General features: G+C 48.5%; 1 protein-coding gene across 1 annotated transcript in view; it reads right to left on the bottom strand.

The window, feature by feature from the left end:
* Window positions 1-25,127, bottom strand: part of LOC119438455 (RYamide receptor) — an 84,783-nt gene that overhangs the window by 5,214 nt on the left and 54,442 nt on the right. Inside the window, exon 4 of the mRNA XM_037704784.2 lies at window positions 23,836-24,057. Within this exon, the coding sequence (XP_037560712.2) occupies window positions 23,836-24,057 (222 nt within the window). The remainder of the gene's footprint in view (window positions 1-23,835; window positions 24,058-25,127) is intronic.

Genomic DNA, 25,127 nt, shown 5'->3' with positions numbered 1-25,127 from the left:
CAGACTCTGCTTTTTGATGAAGCGCATGAGAAATGTCATGTGATAGTGCTCCAGTAGGTACCCAGCCATTGTGCAACCTTAGGCAATAAGTCAACAGATACGCAGGCAGAGCTTGCGTATGCCGATGCCAGCTCATGCAGTAACCATTATCTTCTCCAGACACGTCGTTATGGCACTGCTCTCTTCTGCAATACGGATAGTTTGTACTGAGCTGATACCATCTCTCGACAAGATCTCCTTTTCATGCTAGACTGAGACTTAGCATTCAGGATTGCACCATATTGACACGTATACATGTTTATCTTTCACCGGTGGCCGCTTTCCACCGGCTAACAAATGTTAAACGTTATCGCTCGGCGCAGGACGCGCCTGTATCGGAAGTTTCTAGAACATTATCGATGCTTCTTTCCATTGCCTGTTTTCACCGACGCTTCTGTTATCTGATTGCATGACTGACGCGAATTGTCTAGAACTTTCTGGAAGACACGCGGGCATCAGGGATTAATCTAGAACCTTCGATGACTCAGGTATAAACGCCGACGCGTTTCGCCGCTGATCAGATTTTCGACGATCGCCGACTGTGTTCGCCGCTATCGTTGTGCTTTGAGTGTACCTTGCTTTTGTGGGCACAGGTTCGCCCAATAAACAACCCGTTTCGTCGTACACTGTTTTACGACTGTTTTCTTCAGCGTCACTACTACGTGACATCTGGTGGAGGTGCTTTTGTGTCCATGCAGCGGACGCCCCCGCAAAGCCGCGACCCAAGCCCGAAACCGGAGGACGAGACCAACGTCGCCAAGGACCAGCGAGCTAGCCGTAGGCAGCAAGGACTTTTGCCAGAATACGGACTTCTTCCCGAGAAGACCACATCGATCAAGGCCAAGTCAACGACCACAATGGCAGCCCCAGCGTCCCCCATCCTGCTGCAGCCACCTCGGGAGCCACCGACCTTCCGTGGATCATCAGCTGAAGACCCTGAAACATGGCTGGAGACGTACGAGAGGACCGCGACATTCAACAAATGGAGCGACGATGACAAGCTGCGCCATGTCTATTTTTCGTTGGATGACGCTGCTCGGACATGGTTTGAGAACAGAGAGACCACCCTGGTGACTTGGGACCTATTTCGCGAGAACTTCGTGAGGACCTTCACGAATGTCGTGCGAAAAGAAAGGGCCGAAGTTTTATTAGAAACCAGAGTGCAATTGCCCAACGAGAACATCGCAATCTTCACGGAGGAGATGACTCGCCTCTTCCGCCACGCCGACCCCGATATGTCCGAGGAAAAGAAAGTTCGGTTCTTGATGCGGGGTGTCAAAGAGCAACTATTCACCGGATTGATGCGCAACCCGCCCAAGACTGTCGCCGAATTTCTTTCCGAGGCCACAACGATCGAGAAGACGCTTGAAATGCGCGCCAAGCAATACAACCGCCGTGCCCTGACCAATTACGCCGATGCTCAAGCGCTAGGCGCCGACGACCTGCGCGACACCATCAGAGCAGTCGTTCGCGAGGAGCTGCAGAAGCTCTTTCCCAGGTCGCAGCCTCAAGTGGCATCTATCGCCGACGTCGTCAAAGAAGAAGTTCAGCGCTCACTTGGAGTTCCTGATGTGCAGCCGCAATCGCCGCAACCCCAGCCGGAAGCGCTGACTTACGCCGCCGTTGCCCGTCGTCAAGGCCCTCCTTCACGCTCGCACCAGGGCCCCATAACGCCGCAGTTCCGTCGTCCACCGCCGCCGCCGCCAGCACGCCCGCCCGTCGCCCAGCGCAGCTACCAGCGGAAGACGGACATTTGGCGCGCCCCCGACCACCGCCCGCTCTGCTATCACTGCGGGGAAGCCGGCCATGTCTACCGCCGATGCCCATACCGCGAGATGGGCCTACGAGGGTTCGCCGTCAATGCGCCACGTCCCACAGCTTGGCGAGCGACCACGTGACATCGCCGACTACCTTGCCGGAGCCCAGTGGCAACCACGACGACCCTCACGCTCGCCGTCACCAGGCCGCTACATCTCGCCGCATCGCCGCCTGTATGCCGGCCCAACCCGGGGCCGATCTCCCAGCCCATACCCGGGAAACTAAAAGCAGCAACCGATGGAGGTGCGGTTGCTGTACGACGCAATGCCGAAGATCCTCCGCCGCCGACGACGACGACGATTCGCGAATCATCACGACGAGATATCAGCACGCCGCCTAGCAACAGCCTTGACAACACATCGCCGCCGAACGAAGACCTTCCGACGCGACGTAGCAGCACCAGAGCAAGCCGACGCAGCCGTGATCCGACGCCACGAATCAACCGCAACGCCAGACGCCGGTCTACCGATCTAGACGTGCTCATCGATGGTCATAACGTCACCGCTCTCGTCGACACTGGCGCCGACTATTCAGTTTTCAGTGGCGCGTTCGCCGCCAAGTTAAAGAAGGTGAAGACGGCCTGGCAAGGACCCGATATACGGACAGCGGGAGGTCACCTAATAACGCCGGCTGGAATCTGCACAGCGCGAGTCACGGTAAACAACCGCACTTACCCGGCGAGCTTCGTAATCCTGCCGCACTGCTCCAGGGACGTCATCCTAGGCATGGACTTTCTAAACCAACATGGTGCAGTCATCGACTTAAGGTCCAAGTCGATAACGCTTTCAACACACAAAGCGATACCGCCGGATACAATCATCAGTTACCATGCCTTGAATGTGCTTGAAGAACAAGTCACCGTTCCGCCGCGCTCCAGCGTAATGATTTCCGTCGGTACCGAAGTGCCTGCAGACATGGAAGGCGTCATCGAGGGCGATCATCACTTACTGCTCGACCGTGAAATTTGCGTCGCTAGAGGCATAGCTGAGCTACGTGCAGGGAAAGCAAGGGTGATGCTCACGAACTTCAGCCCCGAATATAAGCACATTAACAAAGGCACCACGGTCGCCTACATCGACGAAATAGTACAAGCCAGCAGTGCTTTCGCCTTCACGGATTCCAGTGCACCTGCAACGACGACTATAATACCTGAGCCAACTTTCGACGTCAATCAGAACCTTCCCAGGCATAAGAAAGAACAACTAAAAGCTCTGCTCCTGCAATACAAGGACTGCTTCTCGTCGTCGTCAAAAGTTCGACAAACCCCTGTCGCCAAGCACCGCATCATCACCGACGAAAATGTCCGCCCACTCCGTCAGAGCCCGTACCGTGTTTCGGCGCGCGAACGTGAAGCCATAAGGCACCAAGTCGACGAAATGCTACGCGACGACATCATCCAGCCGTCCAAGAGTCCGTGGGCGTCCCCCGCGGTGTTAGTGAAGAAGAAGGATGGAACCCTACGTTTCTGCGTCGATTATCGTCGGCTCAACAAGATCACGAAGAAGGACGTATACCCCCTCCCACGGATTGACGACGCCTTGGATCGACTCTACAACGCAAAGTATTTTTCGTCGATGGACCTCAAAACCGGCTACTGGCAAATCGAAGTCGACCAGAGGGACCGGGAGAAGACTGCCTTTATAACACCAGACGGACTGTTCGAGTTCAAGGTCATGCCGTTTGGTCTTTGCTCGGCACCTGCGACTTTCCAACGCGTCATGGATACAGTACTGGCAGGCTTGAAGTGGCAGACTTGCCTCGTCTATTTGGACGACGTCGTTGTGTTTGCCTCAAGCTTCGAAGAACACCTGCGGCGCCTTGAAACAGTTCTTCAAGCAATCAAAACCTCCGGACTCACGTTAAAGCCCGAAAAGTGCCGCTTCGCATATGAGGAGCTCTTGTTTTTGGGCCACGTCATCAACAAGTCTGGAGTGCGCCCCGACCCTCAGAAAACTGCGGCCATCTCCAACTTTCCTCCGCCCGCTGACAAGAAGGCAGTGCGTAGGTTTCTTGGACTGTGCGCCTATTACAGGCGCTTCGTCAAGAATTTCTCACGGATCGCTGAGCCACTGACGTATCTCACGAAGGCCGACGTCGAGTTCAAGTGGGAGACGCCGCAAGTCGAAGCATTCGAAGAACTGAAGCGACGCCTGCAATCGCCGCCAATACTTGCGCATTTCGACGAAAACGCCGATACGGAAGTCCACACCGACGCAAGCAGCGTAGGACTCGGCGCCGTGCTTGTGCAGAGGACTGACGGACTAGAAAGGGTTGTAAGTTACGCTAGCCGGTCGCTATCGAAGGCGGAAGCAAATTATTCCACAACAGAAAAGGAGTGCCTCGCCATCATCTGGGCTACATCAAAGTTTCGCCCCTACCTCTATGGCAGGCCCTTTAAAGTTGTGAGCGACCACCACGCCTTGTGTTGGCTAGCTAACTTGAAGGATCCTTCAGGTCGCCTCGCACGCTGGAGCCTGAGACTTCAAGCATTCGACATCACCGTCGTTTACAAGTCCGGGCGAAAGCACTCTGACGCCGATTGTTTGTCTCGCGCCCCCGTCGAACCGCCGCCACAAGACGACCAGGATGACGACACTTTCTTGGGACCCATCAGTGCCGACGAATTCGCCGAACAACAACGAGCCGACCCGGAACTAAGGAGCCTTGTAGACTACCTGGAAGGCAAGACCGTCATTGTGCCGAAGGTGTTCAGGCGAGGATTGGCGTCGTTTTTCTTGCAAAACGACATTCTCCTAAAGAAGAACTTCTCGCCTCTCCGAGCCAACTACCTCCTCGTGGTACCCTCAGCATTGCGTTCAGAGGTTCTGCAAGCTCTCCATGACGACCCAACGGCTGGACATCTCGGTTTTTCACGCACTCTCGCGAGGATACAAGAAAAATACTACTGGCCTCACCTCTCTGCCGACGTCGCCCATTACGTAAGGACATGCCGAGACTGTCAGCGACGCAAAACACCGCCGACAAGGCCAGCCGGACTTCTACAGCCAATCGAGCCACCTCGCCGACCGTTCCAGCAGATCGGGATGGACTTACTGGGGCCTTTTCCGACGTCGACGTCCGGGAATAAATGGATCGTCGTCGCTACGGACTACCTCACCCGCTACGCTGAAACAAAAGCCTTGCCCAAAGGCAGTGCCGCCGAGGTAGCCCGATTCTTCGTTGAGAACATCCTCCTGCGTCACGGCGCCCCAGAAGTCCTCATCACCGACAGAGGCACGGCCTTTACGGCAGAACTAACTCAAGCCATTCTGCGGTACAGCCAGACAAGCCATCGCCGCACCACCGCCTACCACCCGCAGACGAATGGCCTTACCGAGCGCCTAAATAAGACCATCGCCGACATGCTGGCAATGTACGTCGACGTCGAACACAAGACGTGGGATGCCATCCTTCCGTACGTGACCTTCGCATACAACACGGCCGTGCAAGAAACGACGCACATGACGCCGTTCAACCTGGTCTACGGAAGGAACCCGGCAACGACGCTTGACGCTATGCTACCAGACGTCGCTGACGAAGAAAATCTCGACGTTGCCACTTATTTGCAGCGTGCCGAAGAAGGTCGACAGCTCGCCCGCCTGCGCATCAAGAACCAGCAGAGGACCGACAGCCGACACTACAATCTACGACGACGCTACGTCGAGTACCAGCCCGGCGACCGTGTTTGGGTCTGGACTCCGATTCGCCGACGAGGACTTAGCGAGAAACTGTTGCGTCGCTATTTCGGACCCTACAAGATTATCCGACGTATTGGCGCACTGGACTATGAGGTCGTGCCAGACGGCATTTCGCAATCACAGCGTCGCCGGGCACGACCTGAAGTCATCCATGTGGTGCGTCTTAAACCTTTCTACGCCCGCTGACGAACTTAGGTACTTTGTTACTTTTTTTTCTCTTTATTACGCGTGGTTTTGTTTATATACGCTTTCACATTTGTTTGTAGCATCGGGACGATGCTTTTTAAGGGGAGGGTATTGACACGTATACATGTTTATCTTTCACCGGTGGCCGCTTTCCACCGGCTAACAAATGTTAAACGTTATCGCTCGGCGCAGGACGCGCCTGTATCGGAAGTTTCTAGAACATTATCGATGCTTCTTTCCATTGCCTGTTTTCACCGACGCTTCTGTTATCTGATTGCATGACTGACGCGAATTGTCTAGAACTTTCTGGAAGACACGCGTGCATCAGGGATTAATCTAGAACCTTCGATGACTCAGGTATAAACGCCGACGCGTTTCGCCGCTGATCAGATTTTCGACGATCGCCGACTGTGTTCGCCGCTATCGTTGTGCTTTGAGTGTACCTTGCTTTTGTGGGCACAGGTTCGCCCAATAAACAACCCGTTTCGTCGTACACTGTTTTACGACTGTTTTCTTCAGCGTCACTACTACGTGACAATATCAAAGTGAAGTCATGCGTCTTTACTACACAGAATGAGGCTGGGGTAGCATTCACAAGACGTTGTCTTCATAAGATAGACCTGCAAAATGACCCCACTTGTTAATAATGTGATACCACAGAGAATCTTACACATCCGCTGTGGCTGCCCTGGTTTCTGCACAGAACGACAGACCCTTAACCGTTAACGCCACATTGTTTGGCTTGGACAACAGACCCCTTTCGGTGCATAAGATACTATCACCATGGAACAGCAGTCAAATGTCACTGCAAGGAATAAAAGCGCTCTTGACATTACGTTCGTGTACTGTTCACTGTACACTATCATTGTCCTCAGTACTCTCTCTCTCTCTCACGGTTCTTTTTCGTCTTCTTCCGTTACGCTACGCAGAGTAGGAGACCAGACACAAAGCTCCTCCAGCCGATTTCTCTGATTTTCGCACAATGAAGTGTTATCTCTCTTATTTCCGGCTGAATTATTTACAACTGCTTTAGCTTCACGTAAATTACCTTCATATTTGTCATCCGATGCCATTTTAAACAATTGTATGCCTCTTTGTTCTTCGCTAAATACATGTAATTGGTTAAACGCCTAGAAGCGTTCTATTCTCTCGTTCAAAGACATTTACGCCTCGCTAGTTTGGTGTGGGTTCCAGACCACAGACGTTTAATACTACATGAATCTGCTGATGCACTCACAGTAGCATTCAATACAGGCCCTGGAGTCAGTATTTTGCCACCATATGCGTTCGTCCTTGTGGCGTGGATCGGACAATTTGATACTGCAGATAACGTACTATGCCAAATATTCATTGTCCACCTCCGATTTTCCGCGTCTAATTGTTCCTTGGAACAAGCCTAAAGTATCGATAATGAGACTGCGCTTCCCAGTTCCGCCACCTCAAATCTGCACAGGTCTGGTATGGCCCTTGTCATTTTTCTGCGTAGGGTGGCCAACCGGAGTCTTCACTGTTTAAGATCCCTGCCTTCCTTTATATATATATATATATATATATATATATATATATATATATATATCTGTGCTCGTCCAATGTAGTGAAGGCTTGACAGCGGCTGGTCTGTGTAAACGTCTTTAACGTAGTGGTGCACTCCGCGCGAGCGCGCGAATTCACCGGCGCCTCTCCTGCCTCTGTCTCTCATCTTTTTATTCGCCTTTTCCGTCCCCAACGAAGGGCAACCAACCAAACGCTTTTATCATTAACATCCCTGCTTTCGGATCTTCCTCCTCCGCTGCAATGAGAGTGAATCTCCAGGACATTCGTTTTTAATGCATTAGCATTTCTATAGTACTTCGGGCACCTCCCGGGGGATAGCGATGTATGTTTTTATCTAACCGTTTTCCTGTCTACCTGCATCATTGGGTAGTCCATGGTCGAGGGGGCAGCGCATCGGGATGTTATGCTGAGGAAACAGGGTTCGAAACCAATCGTCGAACCAACTTGGGTCGCTGAGTATGTGGCAATGCTATATATGTGCCGCTCTGTACTTGGGTCAGTCTAGATGTGGGTCTGGGTTGGTTCCGCTGTTCGGTGAGACTCTTTGACGCCGACTTGGAGCACAAGGTATGTGCCACTCAGTGTGTGCTGGTCAGCAATAAACCTTGTAGCGGACCTTGATGCCGGTGATCGTGTAAATTTTTATTTGTGTGCGCATACCAATTCGTAAACCGGCGGCGCACGGCGCATACGCTGCCAACATGCCTCACGCTATCTCCGGCGCGCCGCTGGAGATACGCAGCCAACATGCCCCTTTCTGTTATCGCTTTCGAAGCATGTTTTTCTAAGCAAATAAACTAGTTCTTGTCCCAAACTTCAAGGAGTGTAGTCGTCTTCTTTTCGCTCCCGCTTGGGGCGAGTACGCTACAACCTCTTTTGATGCCAACTTGGGCCACTCGGTGTGTGCCAGTAGGTGTGTGCCGCTCTTCAATGAAGGTTTTGGCGCCAACTTAGGTTAACTACGTATTTGCCACTGGGAATCTGCCACTCTATAATGACGAATATGATCCCTTAAATTTCTCCGACCCTGAGCGGAATTGGACCCACGTCACAAGAATTCCTCAAGAGCAGTAGCCAGACGCTTTAGCAGGCTGCACCACAAATGCAGCGGGTATGTTCCGCTTTTCAATGAACGTCTTTCACCCCAACGCTTTACGAGCTGCGCCATGACTGTACTAAGTATGTGCCGCTCTTCAATAAACATCTCGCCAGCTTGGGCCGCTAAGTCTGTGCCACCGGGTCTATGGCAAGCGAGGGAACAAGTCTCAGCGTTGGCAGGTATACCCGCGCGCCGCGCTTCTCGTCTCGGAATACACGCGTGAACATCGCGGCAGTGCCAATAGATGGCGCAGGATGTACAGAAAGAAGCGCGAGAGCGGAGCCCGATGGCCGCACGACGCGTTTCTCAGCGTTCGCACTCAGCGGCACGCCGTGCGTTTCAGAAGTCACGCGCAGGCTTCATGGTGGCGGCGCTAGATGTCGCGGAGTGTTGTTTCAAAAACTGGGAACCTTTGGAAAACTAGGCTTGACCCTCGCTTTTCCGGTGATCATTTCCTTTGGTGCAACCGAACTGAGTTTTAGCCACAGGAAGCTTTGCGATGCCCTCTGGAATTTTCTGTGCGAGACAAGAATTGCAAGGTCAAATTTTCAATGTTTTTGTATTCTCATATTTCTTTACTAAAATATTTAGATGATATTCACGTCATATTCGTACCAGTTAACTATCAATTTCAAAATTTTCAGTTACCAGTTTCGTTTGAATTCATTTTTCTCAACCTTTCTATTTTCTTGATCCCTCGCACCACCTGATTCATATAGCCGATCCCCGAGTGGACCGGCGCATTTGACTGGCGGACAACAAACAACCACTCACTAAACTAGTAGTTCGAGTCTGATCATTGTTGACTTAACCGGTTTGTGCAGCCAGCGCCGACGTAGCTCAGAGATTGTTGCTTTGAGGTCACAACAACAACCTGAAGCTACGTGGTCGCCTCGGTGCTGAGTTAAAATTCCAAAGTACGCCTCCCGTCGCGAAGGCTTTACAGTAGTTTGAAAACATTCCAAAACACTTTTGTTGGGAAATTAGCCTGCCCACCTGCCCTGGTTTAAGGTAGCTGACGTTTCAACATGCCGCAGTGCTAATATAGAGGGTCACAATGCACATAACTTAAGGGAGTCCAGCACCACGTAACTACGCAGGATCGTATCCACATCGAAAAAACCCTGATGTCCTATATATATTCTGGATACCTGTTTCTGTCTATATGATTTGATGGACTCCTGTATGAAGGTCTCTATTTTATAATCGACCATGTACAATTATATGACCATACGACAATATAGACCATACAACCATATAGAATGACGGCAGAGGGAAAAAGGTCTTTTTTATTGGGGATCGGCCGGAAAGCCATGTCCTTGCTGATACTCTAAAACTTCGCCCACAGTGGTGAATAGAGTGTTGAGTGCTGCCAGGAGGTCCTGCAATTATAGTTCTGCATGTCACACTTTGCAATGCAAAGGCCCAGTTTCTACGAATACAAGTAGATTGCTGCAAGTAGTCAAGTATCCAAGTAGCCAGCTCAACGGCTATGTAAAATAGGTTTTGTGTAAGCTCGTAAAAGTTAAAAAAATATCGGCTAGATAGAGGGCACCTTAGAAGACCGTTTTTAGGTAGTTCAAACGGTCGATAACAGCAGTCGCTCTTTAAAAAAAAAGTCTTGAGACTCCAGCGGCTTCAACATTCCTTTAACTTAATCACTTCAAACCACACAAATGGAGCCCGACTTCTCAATACGTTCTGCAGGTGTCTTAAGAAGAACTATGGGAAATTGCTGAAGCCAAAAGCATTTCAGCAGGGTCACTCGCTACAGCACGTACAACATCCGCAATGCTTGGTCACTTATGTTTGGCCATAATGAGACTTCATTACGATCTATAAATCTTCATTTTTGTTCATGCACTTGTGCGTTCATAGTCTACGTCCCTGTACAAGGAAACCATTCAATGGTAGCACTTCGCCATCAGTTACACTGCAATATTAATCCAGGCGGAATGAAAGTTAAGAGAGAATTACGCATGATTCAAACGTGATAAAGAGGGCAAGAATGTCTCAGCTGCTATATAAAGCGAGTGTAAATAAGAAAGAACAGCACTTGTGCTCCGGTAGATCGTCTGCTTAGCCATTGAGCTTGTAATTTTTTGTCATACTCAAGTGACACTGCCTGCCTTTACGCATGCATAGTCACATCTATTCACGTCCACCCTACAACTACAAACGGACGTGAACTCCACTAAAGCAGAATCTGACGCAACGACAAGCTTTGTTCTCTTCTTGAGCGTGGACTCCCTGTGCGATGCGAAATAGACGGACAAACCTCGCGGCACATTTAACACCTGGTTGAGTCCTCCGGTTTCCGCATCGGTGCATCCTAATTCAGCTACCACTGACTAAATGCAATTTTGAGACGCACTTCAAGATCGCGCGTTTGCGCTTTGGCTATGATTTAGTACCAGGCTTATTTCTGAACTATATTGGCACCGCTCAAACTAGCATATTCGCAGAAAGCGATCGCCCAAAAATAAATTTAACAAATGACAGTTTTCCACTTCACGCCGAGTCGCGCAGTAACTACAAACTGGCGACTCGGATTTTACTACGGCTCATTGGCTTATGCTTATTAATGGCTCTGCAGTTAAGCTGTAAGGCAGCGCCACAGCTAAAGCGGAAAATAGGCCCATTTACTTCTTTCAGAATAATGCTGACATAATGAATTTTCGTGAGACGACAGATTTTCAACGGTTAGGCTTTTTGTCGCCTCTCATTAAGCGTCGACTTCCAAGACCATGCTTACTCTATATGACACAGAACGAGTGCATGCAGACATTTCTTTGATGCCAAAATTAAAGCACTCAGGTCGCAAGCGATAGAAATGCAGTTTAAAACCGATGCTTTTTTTTGTCTATCATCTCGGCGTTTGGCGTGCGTCGTTTGTCTCTCGCCTGATAGGCACACCCCCAAGCCAGGTTCCAATAAACTGGCTTATACTATACCATTGAATGTTTACCGACAATGTAGTGCGAGCGAGCGAACCCCTGTTCCGCATAATGAAAAAATAAATCACGATATAAAACCTGTACATATTATGTCAGTTTATAGGGGTCTCAAAAACCCACAGACCTCTTTGTAGAATAGCGCACGTATTCAATGGTCTTTTTGACGTCCTTTGATTGCTTGTATTTGGGAAAAACCATTCTTGCGCCATTGAGTATGTGCCTATTCTTGGCTAATCCTCCAGAATGGATATATGTGCCACTGTGACACAATGGGTACAGAAACCTACGATGTACGTGTTTAGATATATGTGGCCGCTCCCCTGTGCATACACCTCTCCTGATCATTATATTTCAGGCACTGCCGAGCCACTGCGGAATTTCCGGCAACAAGAGCATAGATGAGGCTGCGCGTTCAGCTCGCCAACATGACCACTGCGTGCTTATACCATTGTGCAGAACCAATGCAGAGCAGCAGATTCACTCACTTGATTGTGGAGCACCATACGATGGTGGACTTTGCTGAATTTTAACTAACTACAGACTCTATTCAATGGATCCTGGCCTGAAGCTTAACCTGCCCAGCGGGCTCTTCCGTCCTGTAAAAAAATTTGTTGTACCGCATGTCATCGGGCGTTGCATACCCGAATGCCTATTCATTCCTTATTGGAACTACCAACAGCGCCGCACGCCATTCTCGCGGCTGCGATGAAACTTGGAGCACCAGCCTGTATTCACATAACGTTCTGACGGTAAAGTTCTTCGTGAGAGGCGACATCGGCAAATTGTGATGTTGGACATCTCAATAGCGAAGGCGGCCCGCATGTTATCAACTCCACTTAAAAACAAACTTTCTAAATTCAGCCCCACATTATGTGCCTCTTTCCATCCGATAGACTCTCAACAATATGCTGTTCGTGCTAGACTTAGCGCTTAGACGACAGATACTACTGGGAAGCAATGATCCTAGGATCTTGGTCGAAGAGCTCTAGTATGAACCAAGGCCACCAAAACGTTAATGCGCTTCTTCAAGGCAAGTGGCACTGTACCAACGCTTAAGATTGTACGTGAGTCAACATTCACTTGCCACTGTGCGCACACTGTCTCTCCTTCTTCCCTCTAATCTTTATTTCCCCTTTACCTTTCCTCACGTGCAAGGTAGCCAGCCGGGCGCGACCTTGGCTAACTTCCCCGCCTTTCCTTCGTTACCTCTATATAGCTGACCTCACTTCGAGAAGAGACAAAGAAAAGCAACGAAAAGACAGGAAAGTTAACCAGAAGAACACTCCGGTTGGCTACCTTCTAATGCGGAAAGGGGTACCAAATATGGGAGAATAAGAAGCAAAAAAAAGCAATACTGAACACTTCGACAAGCATCTTACATCGTGTTCGTCCTCGTGATATCACTGCGCCGATGTTTGACACTGCGCATCCGAGTGATTTGGTGCTTGCATTTTGACATAACTTGTGAATGGAGTAGTGAATAAATATCATCACTGTATGAAATTAACGTTGTGACCTGTGCGGTGCTAAACAAACATTTCCTGAGATTGCTGGCTGCGTAGGATGAGAATAAAGACCATTGTGCACATAGCATTTAGTTTTAAAGATTTGAACCGCTTTTCTGAAGCTTCGCTCAGCATAGACTACGACACGTCTATTGCATTTGCATAATTTTACACCCACGTAGCTCTTCATAACTTACATAAGGAAATTGCCAATTTAATATGGCCAGAAAGGGTACCAATAAGGTGGCATCAAAAAGCGCAACCGAAGCAGAAATTCCAGTAATGCGCGGATATAAGACGGTTCGAACATAGGACAGAAATTGCACGTACGGAATTTATTTCCCTGTGGCATTCATTCCATGCTCGTTAAGGTAAATTAAATGTTAAGCAGAAGCTCGGTGCTGATATCGGCACACATTTGGAAAAGTGAAATATCTGACAGCCAAATTTCTCACTGCCATTCGCTCGTGTTTGAGGGAGACAGAAGGATAAATGAAAGAGACGGAGGTTCACTAGGACTGAACCCGGGTGGCTACCGTGCATTGAGAGAATGGAAAAGGCGCGGAAAATATTAGAAGAGAAAGCCTGGTTTTGATGTCACCGATGTAGTGAAAATTCTGAGCGCTTTATCAGGAAAGGTGGGTCAGTAAGGTTGCCGTCAGGTATTAAAGGAGGGCTCTTGCCTTCTTGTCACCATGGTCTCAAGATGTTATCCAACAAGAAAGGTTCTCCGTCTAGCTGGTTGAGAGCGGTGTGGAGGGTAAGGCTTTCCTTTTAAATGATTCCGCAGCAGCGCAGATGGTGTGCTTTAGTTTTATCGCCACCTCAGGCATTGCATTCGGCGTTATCAGTCCTTTCCATCAAGGTTGAGTCTGCATTGGTGAATGCAACCCCCAGGCGCATGTAATAAAATATACTTTTTTTAATTCAGGGAAGACTAGGTAAAATGCGCAGTTGCGTAGAAGGGCCGAGTGAATGCAACCGAGATGTGGCAAATCAGCACTACGGAAACCTGCAAGGTGGAGGAAGCTTCATGAAAGCGAAATTGTAATCCCCCTGAATGTAGTACGAAGCTGCAAAGAAAACTAATACGGATTTATCAGAAATAAATCTTCGCTGTTGAAGAAAATACATCCTAATCAGGAGATCGAGCCCGGGACTAATGCCCTTCCGGGCGGTCGCTCTACAAACTGAACTAACCAGGAGACTATCATACCGCAGTGCTAGGCCAAAATTTGTATACAACTCGAACCGATGTTCTTGAGGTTCTTGAAGAGAGGTGAAATGCAAGAAGTTTAATCAGGACAAAAGTTGTGGTTTGCTACCCTACACTCGTGAGAGCATCACGTGGAAGAATAAAAAGGAAATTTAGTGAAAGATAGAGAGAGAAAACAGATACCTGTACACGATCACATCGATTCACAACTCAGAATAACGGAGTGCTAAAGTCGCTTGTGCTGCTTTGATGTACTTAACATTGCAACAATGCATTCGTAGCCTTCTTCTGCGAAGGCTTATGAAGTCGGTATTACAAAATATTTTGCTCTGACAATGATGCATCATCAATGCGAGCTGGTGCAGTGGTGACCGATCGTCTCTGCACACTCTGTCCAGGACTCTCACACAAAATGTGCATAAGGTCTCCTGACGACTACAGTCGTCACAAGCATCGTTGTCAACTATTTCAATACGGAAGGCTGCTTCTAGCCATAGCCGACAAACGAGGGTTGCCTGCTGCGGCATAATGTCTAACGAGCACACCAATAACACTGCTCGGTCATGTCTTGAAGAGAGCGCACAAGAATCCCTGCTATTATACAGTTTAGAATAGTGGTTGCGAGCAAACGTTAAAGGCATTACGTACGTGAAGAAGTATCGTTTTCCACATTGTCTCCGTACGTTATTGGGTTTCTGTGGTTTAGGCACGCTATGTTAACGTACCTGATTTGGCGTTATCAAAGATATAGCGGCACTTATGGCTATCGTTTCAGCGTCAATTATTGTGATAGCTATGCTCTCGCTATCGTTGATTGTGAGTAATGGTTGAAATGAGATTTCGCTTCCTCTAAACTCACCTGAAGCTAGTTGTGAGCACATAGAACGTCCAAGTTCTCAGACCGTTCGGTAATTCTGGCGACAGTAGGCCTGACGAGGCGCGCCACCATAGAAACGGGAGAATGATTGCTAATGCATCGTCTTGGCTTGGGCATGTTAAGCATGAAACGTCAGACGGCGCCGTCTCTTATTTACATTTGTGTTCCCGTACAATAAATTGAAATTCTTGAAGGGATGTGCACCGAACGATATTCTAGAACTGTCTATTGTCACAGTCAGATGCAGCCATACGCTAGAATACATGCAGCGCGTACTAGCATGTGACGCGACGCTCTCCGTGTGGAACACGCTAAAATTTAAAAGCAACCGACTGCACCGCCTGAGAGCGTATTCTGTAAGTGTCCGCTTTGTGGAAATTTCAATTTCGTCTGCGGCTGAGGTACTGATTGGCTGGTGGCGCCTGTCTCCTTCTCACGCGTACCCCAGCCCAGCCAATCAGAAATTCCGCAGGTGAGAAAATTGACATGTCCACCAAGTCGGCACTTACAGGATACCCACCCTAGCCCAGGGCTCTTCGCTCTGCCTTCGCATCCCCACCAGGACTCTGCCGACCCGATGCGAGCAGGAGTTGCGTATCGTATTATCGTAGCTTCTGTGCTCGAATGAAAGCAGCGAATGAGAACGCTGGAAATTAGCTGTTCATTTAAAGTGATTGCACGAACACCCGTTGTTAGAAAGGTGTCAATCAAGGCCTGACGGCAACCGGCGCAAGGGATAGCGAACATATTGAGCGTTGTTGATGACGACGGTGCACTCAAGGTAAGCGTGTAGTGTGCGTGGTGGTCAGTCCGCAGTGCTGTCTCACTGACTGTATCCCCAAAGACCTCCCAACTTCCTATGGCACCACAGAAATATCATAGCGTAATTAACTGCGAGCTTAACGGAGGCCGCCAAAATGCGGTTTTTATTGTCACGATGCCGCATCTCTTGGATGTACGATGCGTGCTGAGGATGCCCTAGCTGGCGTATGTGCAATACGTAACGCATGTGTTTGGTACATATTTGGTGGCTCAGTATACGCGAACGTGCGAATACACTCAGAACCTTTTAGTAGGCATTACATTGCAGCATGTGATGTCTATTTTTGTCTGTTAGTAAAAAAAATGACTAACGACACTGCCCTTGCATTAAGGTATCCATATTCTTGGATATTGTCGCCTACAACGCGGCATCCCCTCTACCGCTGTTCTATTTCTCGACCATTCGCATCTGCATTATTCACCATCCGTTTTGCGCTGCTGATGTTAGCGTGCCGTTCGATTAATCTTTTCTTAATTGCATACTTCATGCCACCATCATACTTACTGTATTTCCTGGTTCTCTTCTAGTCTTACTACATTAATTTTTTAATGAGTGTAAATAATTACTAATAATTAAATTATTTTATGTTACCTGAAGAGAAAGCCAATGGCCGCTGCCAACGCCGCCAAAAAAAGGAGGCCCTTTTTTTCCCTGCAACAAAACGTAGTCTACTTCTCTAATTGAATCGGTCGCGGACATTGATATGTTCTTGTCCATTCTTTTGGTTGCCTACATCGCTAGCACAAGTATTTCGAACTAAGTAAACAAATCCAAATTCAATTAAGCTGAGACTAAATTACTGAAAGAAAGGCGCCCAGGAAGCCACTAACCTCAATACTCGCACTCATCGCCTTGATGTTGCAACCCCGGGGAGAGCGCCGTTCAAGGAGCAAGTGGCGTCGAGTTGCTTATGTTGCTTCTCCCGTTGCTGTGGCGGCTGTTGCGACCAGCGCTTCGTGGTGCGCGCCCAGTCGAGACCGGTTAAACTACGCTTCAATATCAACTGCATCACGTCCGCCTGCGCAGAGACAAGAACGGAACACGCGGACCGCAATTAGCTCGCAGGGCATCGAGGGGCATAGAAGGTCGTTAAGCAACGTAAGCGCTTTCAAGGCAAAGTCGAAATGATGGTAAAGCGGATCGAGATTTCTGAGCTGGCGTACCGGTTTTCCCGCACTGGCATTTCAGCCAGTGCTGTATTATAGCCAGCTCGGAACGAGTAGATACAATTTGTGTAGGTGTGTTCGAATATTTGAAATTCGGTCTTCAAATCAAATGGTCGCTATTCGTAAATGCGAGTATTTTTTGAATACCTTTCGAAAATTTCCGAACGTCAACTGCGCCGAAGTAAACACAAAATCGGGGCACAAGTACGGTTATTTTCACGACCGTGGGCATAGCATACACATAAAACATGAGAACTTGCCTAGTGAAGCAGGCTACGTCACTTAGGTAGCCACTCTTCACAGGCTGTACAGCTAACATTCGCGCTCCCTGAAGAGCCCTGTGCATGCGAAGAAACTACTTGTTTGCTCCTAATGCTTCATTGTGATTTTATTGAGATAGCAATTACATTGACACTCCAACCATATTTCTGCCGTCGGCGTCACCTTCGCCGTGATGTTTCGTATGAAGTCCAAACATGATAACATCGTCGGCGCCCGCAGTACGCTGTATGCGCGAGTGAAAGCTTGCGAGGGTCAGCCGACGATCGCAGCTTCCGCGCGCGGCTCAGCGGAAACGCGCCTTCGTTTGTCGCGCGCGAGGCATGGGGGGAAGCGATGGAAGATTGGGAGGGTGGGGGTGTCCTACTACAGCAGCTGCTGCTTGCGGCCGCGTGCAGCCGTATCTTGAAGGCGATCTGCGACGTGGACAAAGTGCACCGAATGCCGGTAGCCTCGTACACGCTGTGCTTTCGACGTTTAGTTCGCGGTGAAGCGAGAGACAGCACGAAGTTCAATACGCTCGCTGCTGCCGCTGCGCTTCCTCACTCCAGCATTTTGACAGCGAGTTTCCGCGGTCATCGAGCGAAATCTATTCATGTTTACCTGTGCGCGCGTGACACCCTGCTTGTTAATTTAGCAAGCGAATGTTTGCGGCTTTATACGGCCTATAAACGTACTATCCTTACTTCGTATAGCAGTCTACAAATTTGCTATCGCAATCGATGCTTAGCATTTCGGGCGAAGCTGCGACTCCTTTATATGTATCCTTGCAATATTTACCCTCTGCGAAATGTGAAATATGCCTGAGAAGTGTGAGCGATTCAATGAACACTGCTTGGTGCGCAAGCTTGGTTCGTTTCTTGTACTCGCGTTAATGTGTAGGCGTAACAACACTCCATACAGCCTTATAAGTAGATCGTTCTGTTGCACGTAAAACCTCGCGATACATTCATCCATTCACCAAATGTCTCCCCACAATCGAAGCCGGCTAAATGATACCGCCATATGAACGCGCAGCGGTATACGTTACAATGAAGAAGTCGTCAGCGAAAGGCCAGCGGAAAACATAGAGGAGAAAGGCGTTGTCCACGAGACCACCGTTTTCGCCGACGTAGAATCTGCCTTGAGGCTTACCAAGCAGCACAAGGCCTTCTTTGATATACATCACCCACCCCACGTACTCACGGCGCATGATGCGTTGCTGTTGCAAATAGATAACTTTATACTGCAAACCTCTGCGGCGAAAAATTCTGACAGCGACCGGTGATTACCCGTCTTATCTAACTGTTTGGACAGGAAAGACACCGACCCTTATCAATCGCGCCACTGTATAAGTTTGTATAAAACGGCAGAACTATTATAACGGAATTTCATACTGTATCAACCGTGCCAGGTATACTGGTAGCTTTGGCAGAGCCTATTCAAATAGTTATCCTGTATGACACAGGCATGTCGCAGTCACAAATTGCGACAGTTAAGCACGCGTATTCCTCATTTGGCAAGATTGTTAATGCGTACCGCCATGAAGCCCGTCTAGATAACATGCCCTGAGGATGCCGACCGAGAGGAACAACGTCCGACGCAATGACGCACAAGCACAATGACGCTCTTTCCTGTCCTGATCCTTCTTTTTTTCCGTCCTTGGTTGCGTCTTAACACTACGGATTAAGATTAACCAACTAGCCCTGCAACAAGTTGTGATACGTGTTCCGTCATTCGAATGCTCTATCATACGCAGCCAACGCTTTCAATGTGTACCACTGTATTCGGAATCCGTGTTTGCATATCACTCCTAAATAAGAACACATCAGTGACAAGCATTCCTCCATTTTCAAAGATTTGACGGAGGAAATCTCCAGCGAGTGACCTGGGCAGCGGACGCTGCTCCGTCAGCGTCTGGGGAGCCATATCAAAAGACGCATTCGGGCCCTTGGTGCTTCTCGAAGGCCGCTTCAATGCTGCTGCATACAGAGATCCAGACAGCACCCTGCCCCCCCCCCCCCCCCGTCCTTGACGGGCCCTTTACGGATGGCTTCTTGTACTACTAGGTAGACAGGAGCCCTTTCCCTATTTCAGTGTCGGTGACTCAGTTTCTGGAGCAAAGACGCATTAGGTACTAGAGTGGCCACCGCAAGGGACCAACATGAATATAATGGAAAATGACTGGGGCGCCATACAGCGGTCCATGTCTCGTCAACCGCTTCATTAGCCTCGGTCGATGATCTGCGGGCGGCCATGGATGCCGAGTGGAATCATCCTGCGCATACCGACCTCTCGCCGTCCGCCTGTTCAACAGCCTACCCCGGTAGATAGCGGCCGTCCTGAATGATCGAGGCAACATGACGAAGTACTAGTATAACAGGAGGCCAAAGCCAAGAGGGCAGATCAAGCGTGCTTAAAGCCATTAACGAGGGAAGCCTTTTTTTGGCAGGCTACATTTTTTTAAGAATGAAAGTTAATATTTATTCCTTCTTCGCTCATTCATCTCTCTGTTTTAGTGAGTGTGCAGTATGCCTCAAGCACCTTGGTCCTACTCCGAAACCATGAGCCATGCTAGCACACCACGAAAACATACTCATTCAAGTGCTGCGAAACGCGCGCGTTGTCAGTTCTGCCACCACATGAGCGCGCTGCAGCAACCACGGCTTGGCAGTACTTCAGCGGCGCCACCGCGAAACACAGAACGACGGTCGGCCGGATGCTGCCTCCATGCGTCACCAACCCTCTCGCCGTCAGCGTATACCACAATGCACCAGCTCGCTTTCACGAGGGCTAACCTGCATGTGGCGCAACAAGAGCCGGCGGCCGCGCGCTCCGTGTATCGTGTTTCATTTGCCAAGAACAAGCTATCTGGTCATTCTTGTTAGTATAGGCATAATTACAGGTAAAACAATGTAGCTTGTACCCCTTGCTTTTGACCTGGTTTTTAGCAACAGTGCCTCTCCAGGTAAGTCTTTGCACGTAACGCCCTATGTATTGCTCTAACCATTCTTTCAGTGTGACCTGTTCTTAATACACATACGCACTACGCCCTCCAAGAGGGGAAATCCTCAAGAGGGGAAAGCATTGTTTTTGCTCTTAGAAGGAGCAAGTATATGTTTTTCACAAATCGCTGTGTGAGCTCAGGTATGACGAAAGGCAACATCTTTCTTTCGTTCGAACACGTGTGAGCAATTTTTGGTGTATGCCCCTCCCCCCTCCTCCTCCTTATGGACGTGCAATAAAAATCGGAAGGCAATCCTACTCAGCTGATCTACATTTGCTGGCATTTTATTGAAGTTCCTAGCCACTCAGGGAATGCGTGAAATCTCGTATATTGGAGGGCTCTGGTTCAGTTTTGGCAGTGTGGGCCCGCATTATGTAACGATTCGTTTCATTTTCCAATCCCTTTCTCCTTGTCATTAGTGCACACGTGAACCCCATAAATGTGTGCGTATGAGTGCGCGTGTCTCCTATCACACAGTATTTGATGAAATTATCGTGTATAAACAAAACGATATATATATATATATATATATATATATCCTCTTTTGTAATATAGTCAGACCACCTAGAGAACAGAGTAAAGAAATTGGATTGACGGATCGTCACCTGAGCGCTTCACAAGATGCCAGCATGCAGCCAAGACTAGCCGAAGGGACGCCGCCGGCATGCGATCGGTCGCCAGGCTGGAACAACTTCCGGCAATATATTTGCAAGACTAGGTTTGCTTCCACCTAGCGGTCTTCCTCCTCGCTCTAAGGTGGCACATCCCCGGTGCTAACTATTTCAACTTGAGAACCGTTGTTCGGCTGAGGGTTATATTTTTGTGCAATAACACGCTTTCTGGTAGGAAGGTTCATGGTCGACGATTCTTCTTTCTCGTGAGCAACAAGAGGAGCATTCTTTTGCACACTCAGTCTAGCCCACGCAAAAGAGCAACCTTTCGTGAGACAAATCCATCAGACGTGACTTTGACAAGATACTGTGTAGTAAACGCCTACAGCCTAAAGACAGTATCAGAGTTTCTACATTTCCGCTGAAAAACGCCCGAAATCTCATAAAAGCCTTGGAAGCTCTGGGAGAAAACAATATTACGCCTTGTTGGACGATACTGATAAATGTGTGTGAGTGACGAATGTTTGTCGGAAGGGTACAGCGGTGATTAATAGATATACGAGGTATAGGCGTCTAATTAGTGCGCCCGTTCTCTCTATAGATAAACTACATTCCTTAATCAGCTATCGGTAGGCGAGCCCCTTGCACAAGGTAACGATAACTATTTAGAGCTATCCCCGCCAAATTTACTGCCTTTAAACCGAAACTTCACGTTACACATGATGCAGCGGCTACACCTGACAATGCGCAAGCATGAGCGCCGGCTTTTGTTTTATGCAAGAGTATGGCTTTGTTCATTGTGCGACCCCGCCATAATCAGAAAGCCGTGGCACAAAAACGGCACACAAATTACGTCATCTTCATCTAAATTAAAAAAAAAACATTCGCCGCTGGCTGGCACGAGTATATACGGCCCCGTGGCGGTGTGGGCATTTATTAGTTATTACAGTTGGCACGAGTTAAGTCGAAGGCTTGGTTTGAGTGGTGAATAAAATTTTATGCTTAAGTGTGAAATGACCCATTGAGCGAAATGCAGCTCCACTCACGTGAAACCTGGGGAGGTGCGAAGCATGCAATGATACTCCGCTAATGGGCTCATACTGCCTTAAGCAATTTCTCATAACTGCGTAAACGCGGCCTCCCCATTACGACGACAGAAGAGAAGTGAAATGGAAGGAAGGAAGGAAATCAACTTTATTAAAGGTTCTGCAGGCCACAAGAGCTTTGGGGCTCTCGTAGAGCGGGCGTCTGCGTTGCCGCTCATCATTCCAGCGTAGTATTTCACTTCTGGACGCCGCCGAAGTGAAATACTACGCTGGAATGATGAGCGGCAACGCAGCCAGATGTGGAAGACGACAACAACGACGAACGCGGGAGCAGTGCCACGAGCGCGTGCCGAGCGCGAGATGCTTGCTTCAACGCGGCCAGTTGTGGAAGACGACGACGACGAACGCGGGAGCAGTGGCACGAGCGCGTGCCGAGCGCGAGTACGAGCCGCTTGCTTACCGTGACTACGACGACGACGTAGACAATTAGACTGATTATTTGTTTTTCATTATTCCTGGTCCTTAATTAGCTCTTTACTGTACTAAACTAGTGATAACCATAAGTAGAACCATCGATATCTACCTGTTTTTATTTGTTTATGATTTATTTTTAATTTTGTCTCACTTCTGTGACAAAGCGAAAGTCGGTTCCTAACCAGAAGTTGCTGCGCAAGAAACAAGGGTCACTCGGTGCTCGTGCCACTAAAAAAGTGGCCACGGTGAGGATTCGATCGTCTGCCCCACCGCCACTGCTACCGTTCAGTAGCCGAGCACGCTAAGTTCCCGTTGTATTGCGCCGCTGATGCAACCGGCGACAATAATGAATATATTCAAGCCTGTGCGCGTGGTTTGCCTCTGCCTGGCGGGCGACTCACTAGATGGCAGAGCGAGCGGCTGCGTAGCGAGCACGGCGAGATGCAACCGCTCGCTGTGCCTTTCGCGTTGTCGGGGCCCCGCAGACGCCATCGCCGGAGCCCATTTAGCACGACGACGAATAAGATGCAACGCGCATCAGGTGCCCGTTGGACGACGGCTGTGACATCCCCCCAGAGTATTAGGGGGAGTTCGCCCACGAACCTGATGAACAAATGTAGTGTCAACACCATGGTGCCGCTCGCAAACGTGCTGCCATCGCTCGGCAAATTGGTGTCATCATGCAGAAAAGTGGTGTTATCGAGAATGAGCACTCAACGCAATGTACGTGAAACACTAATGAGAACTCCGCAAATAAAACTCAGCTGACAGATCGCAATATGGCCGGTTTGACGTCTTGCGTTGTTGCGACCTCACTATAGCAGCAACATTACACTCGGAAACACAACGCAGCAGTACTAAACAACATTTCGCCGTAACACTAAACTCAGTGACAACATAACTCAGCGATAGATCCAGCGAAAAGTAATGCTCTCGCATTTATACATCATAAAGTTGCTTAGGTGCCCCCATGCTTGTTTATTCTTTAGCATAATGGCAGTGAGAGAAAAGAGAGCATATATAATTGGCATTGAAGTTGTAAAACATTTCACACTTCAGCTGCTTCCTAAGGCAAAATTGACATTTGAAACCTCAAGGAAGCCTCTTCAATAAAGAGCAGCTGATCTCTAGGCTTTCAGGCCGATATCAACGCTACTGTGCTGTCGCTCACCACTGTTCCCTGCAAATTAACTGCCCCTTGAAGCAAACAAACCACGGTGGCTGTCTCAAGCAGTCGCATGTTTACTTTTTTTCTTTTTTTCATTGTACTGTGCAAGTTCAAGTTTACAAACAGTGCACAGAGCATATTCGTGGTGTTTTACAAGATTTGATACATACACAAGTAACACCTTTTTGCTCCCCATTAAGTGACCATAATATTCATTTGAGCGTTCAGAGTCGAAATGTTTGAACAGCTTGGAGATCGGTGCGTGCTCATGGGGCTTCTATCGAGCTAAAGCTGGTAAAAGCACTGCATGTCTAATGAGTAACAGACACTCACTCTGAAGTTGTCGCTCATGAAGCAGTAGATTATAGGGTTGACGAAGCTGTTGGCCATCGAGAACCAGTGGCAGGAGAAGAAGGCCGCGATGTACAGGTACTCCTGCTCCGTCGTGTCTGGTTGCATGGCGGCGCGGTCGAAGTACAATATCAGGTTCATCAGGTGAATCGGCAGCCAGCACACGGCGAACATCAGCACCACCGTCGCAAGCATCTTGACAACCTGAGGAAAAATGGTGCAGTTAGGTGAGATTATGCGATGGAGTGGTACGGCTTTAGCCTAGGCCTACGGTTTTCACAGAAAAAGTAATTTCGGCATGACTAGGGACGCATGATCAGGAGAAATCTAAATAATTTTTTTTCATTAACACTGCTGCGACAAACTAGTTTCGGACAAGTCGACCAAACAAACATGCAAGACGGCGTGAGTTATTGGCTCACTTATCCTGTCAAAGTATTCTGATAAAACATTTGATTGCAGTTTTGTAACTAGTTTGTATTGGCAAATCTAACCAGCATCTACTGGAATACAACTTGTCAGCTCTTGTCAGTATCTCTCAGCTCAACAGCACAAACGAGTGCCGAACGCACGTAGGCAACTTGGTGGTATCTGGTGCGTTTTCCTAAAATCGAAAGTATATGATTAATAAATTGCCAAAATGTAGCCCTGACACCATTTGTAACATGACATGAGCTCAGCTACGATCAGTGCAAACAAAACAACTGTTACTTCGAAGCTCATGTAGTACGGGCGCATCTATTTCTTAGGTGCTGTGGATGCTTTCCTATAACTTAAACAAATACTCACTAATAATTACGGTATGGCAAATATATCCATTGGAAGGAAGCAGCCAAAGGTTTCTTAAGGTGGGCAGTGTAACTGAACAAATAAATACATAATGACTAATCAAGGTCAAATACGTATTACGGCAGTAGGTATGAATATAACTGTAAATGAAATTGCCAGCTCTAACATTAAATGTTGAATAAGTGTAAAGGGTTGCAATCCTGATAGATTATCTTGTGACTTTCATGGCATGCTATAAAAGCCTTGGGTCTGAAACGGCTACTCCAGGGTGCACTCGCTACCCTAGACTGAATTTTGTGCAGTGTGTGTGCAGCTATGCAGGGTGTTTTTTTAGCTGCACCAAATTTTTAAAATTGGGAAAATGTAAATCTTGGTCACGTTATGTTTACCATTCGAGTGTACGGATTGGCGGCCTCTAGATACAGAGCAATTTCCGCACTTACGTGCGTAATTAGCGAAGTTACGCTAATTAACTTTATAATTAT

The sequence above is a fragment of the Dermacentor silvarum genome, chromosome 1 (genome assembly GCF_013339745.2).
Source record: "Dermacentor silvarum isolate Dsil-2018 chromosome 1, BIME_Dsil_1.4, whole genome shotgun sequence".
In the NCBI taxonomy this organism is placed as follows: Eukaryota; Metazoa; Arthropoda; class Arachnida; order Ixodida; family Ixodidae; genus Dermacentor; species Dermacentor silvarum.
The sequence above is the reverse complement of the archived record's forward strand: the minus strand, read 5'-3'. Positions and strand labels throughout refer to the sequence as shown.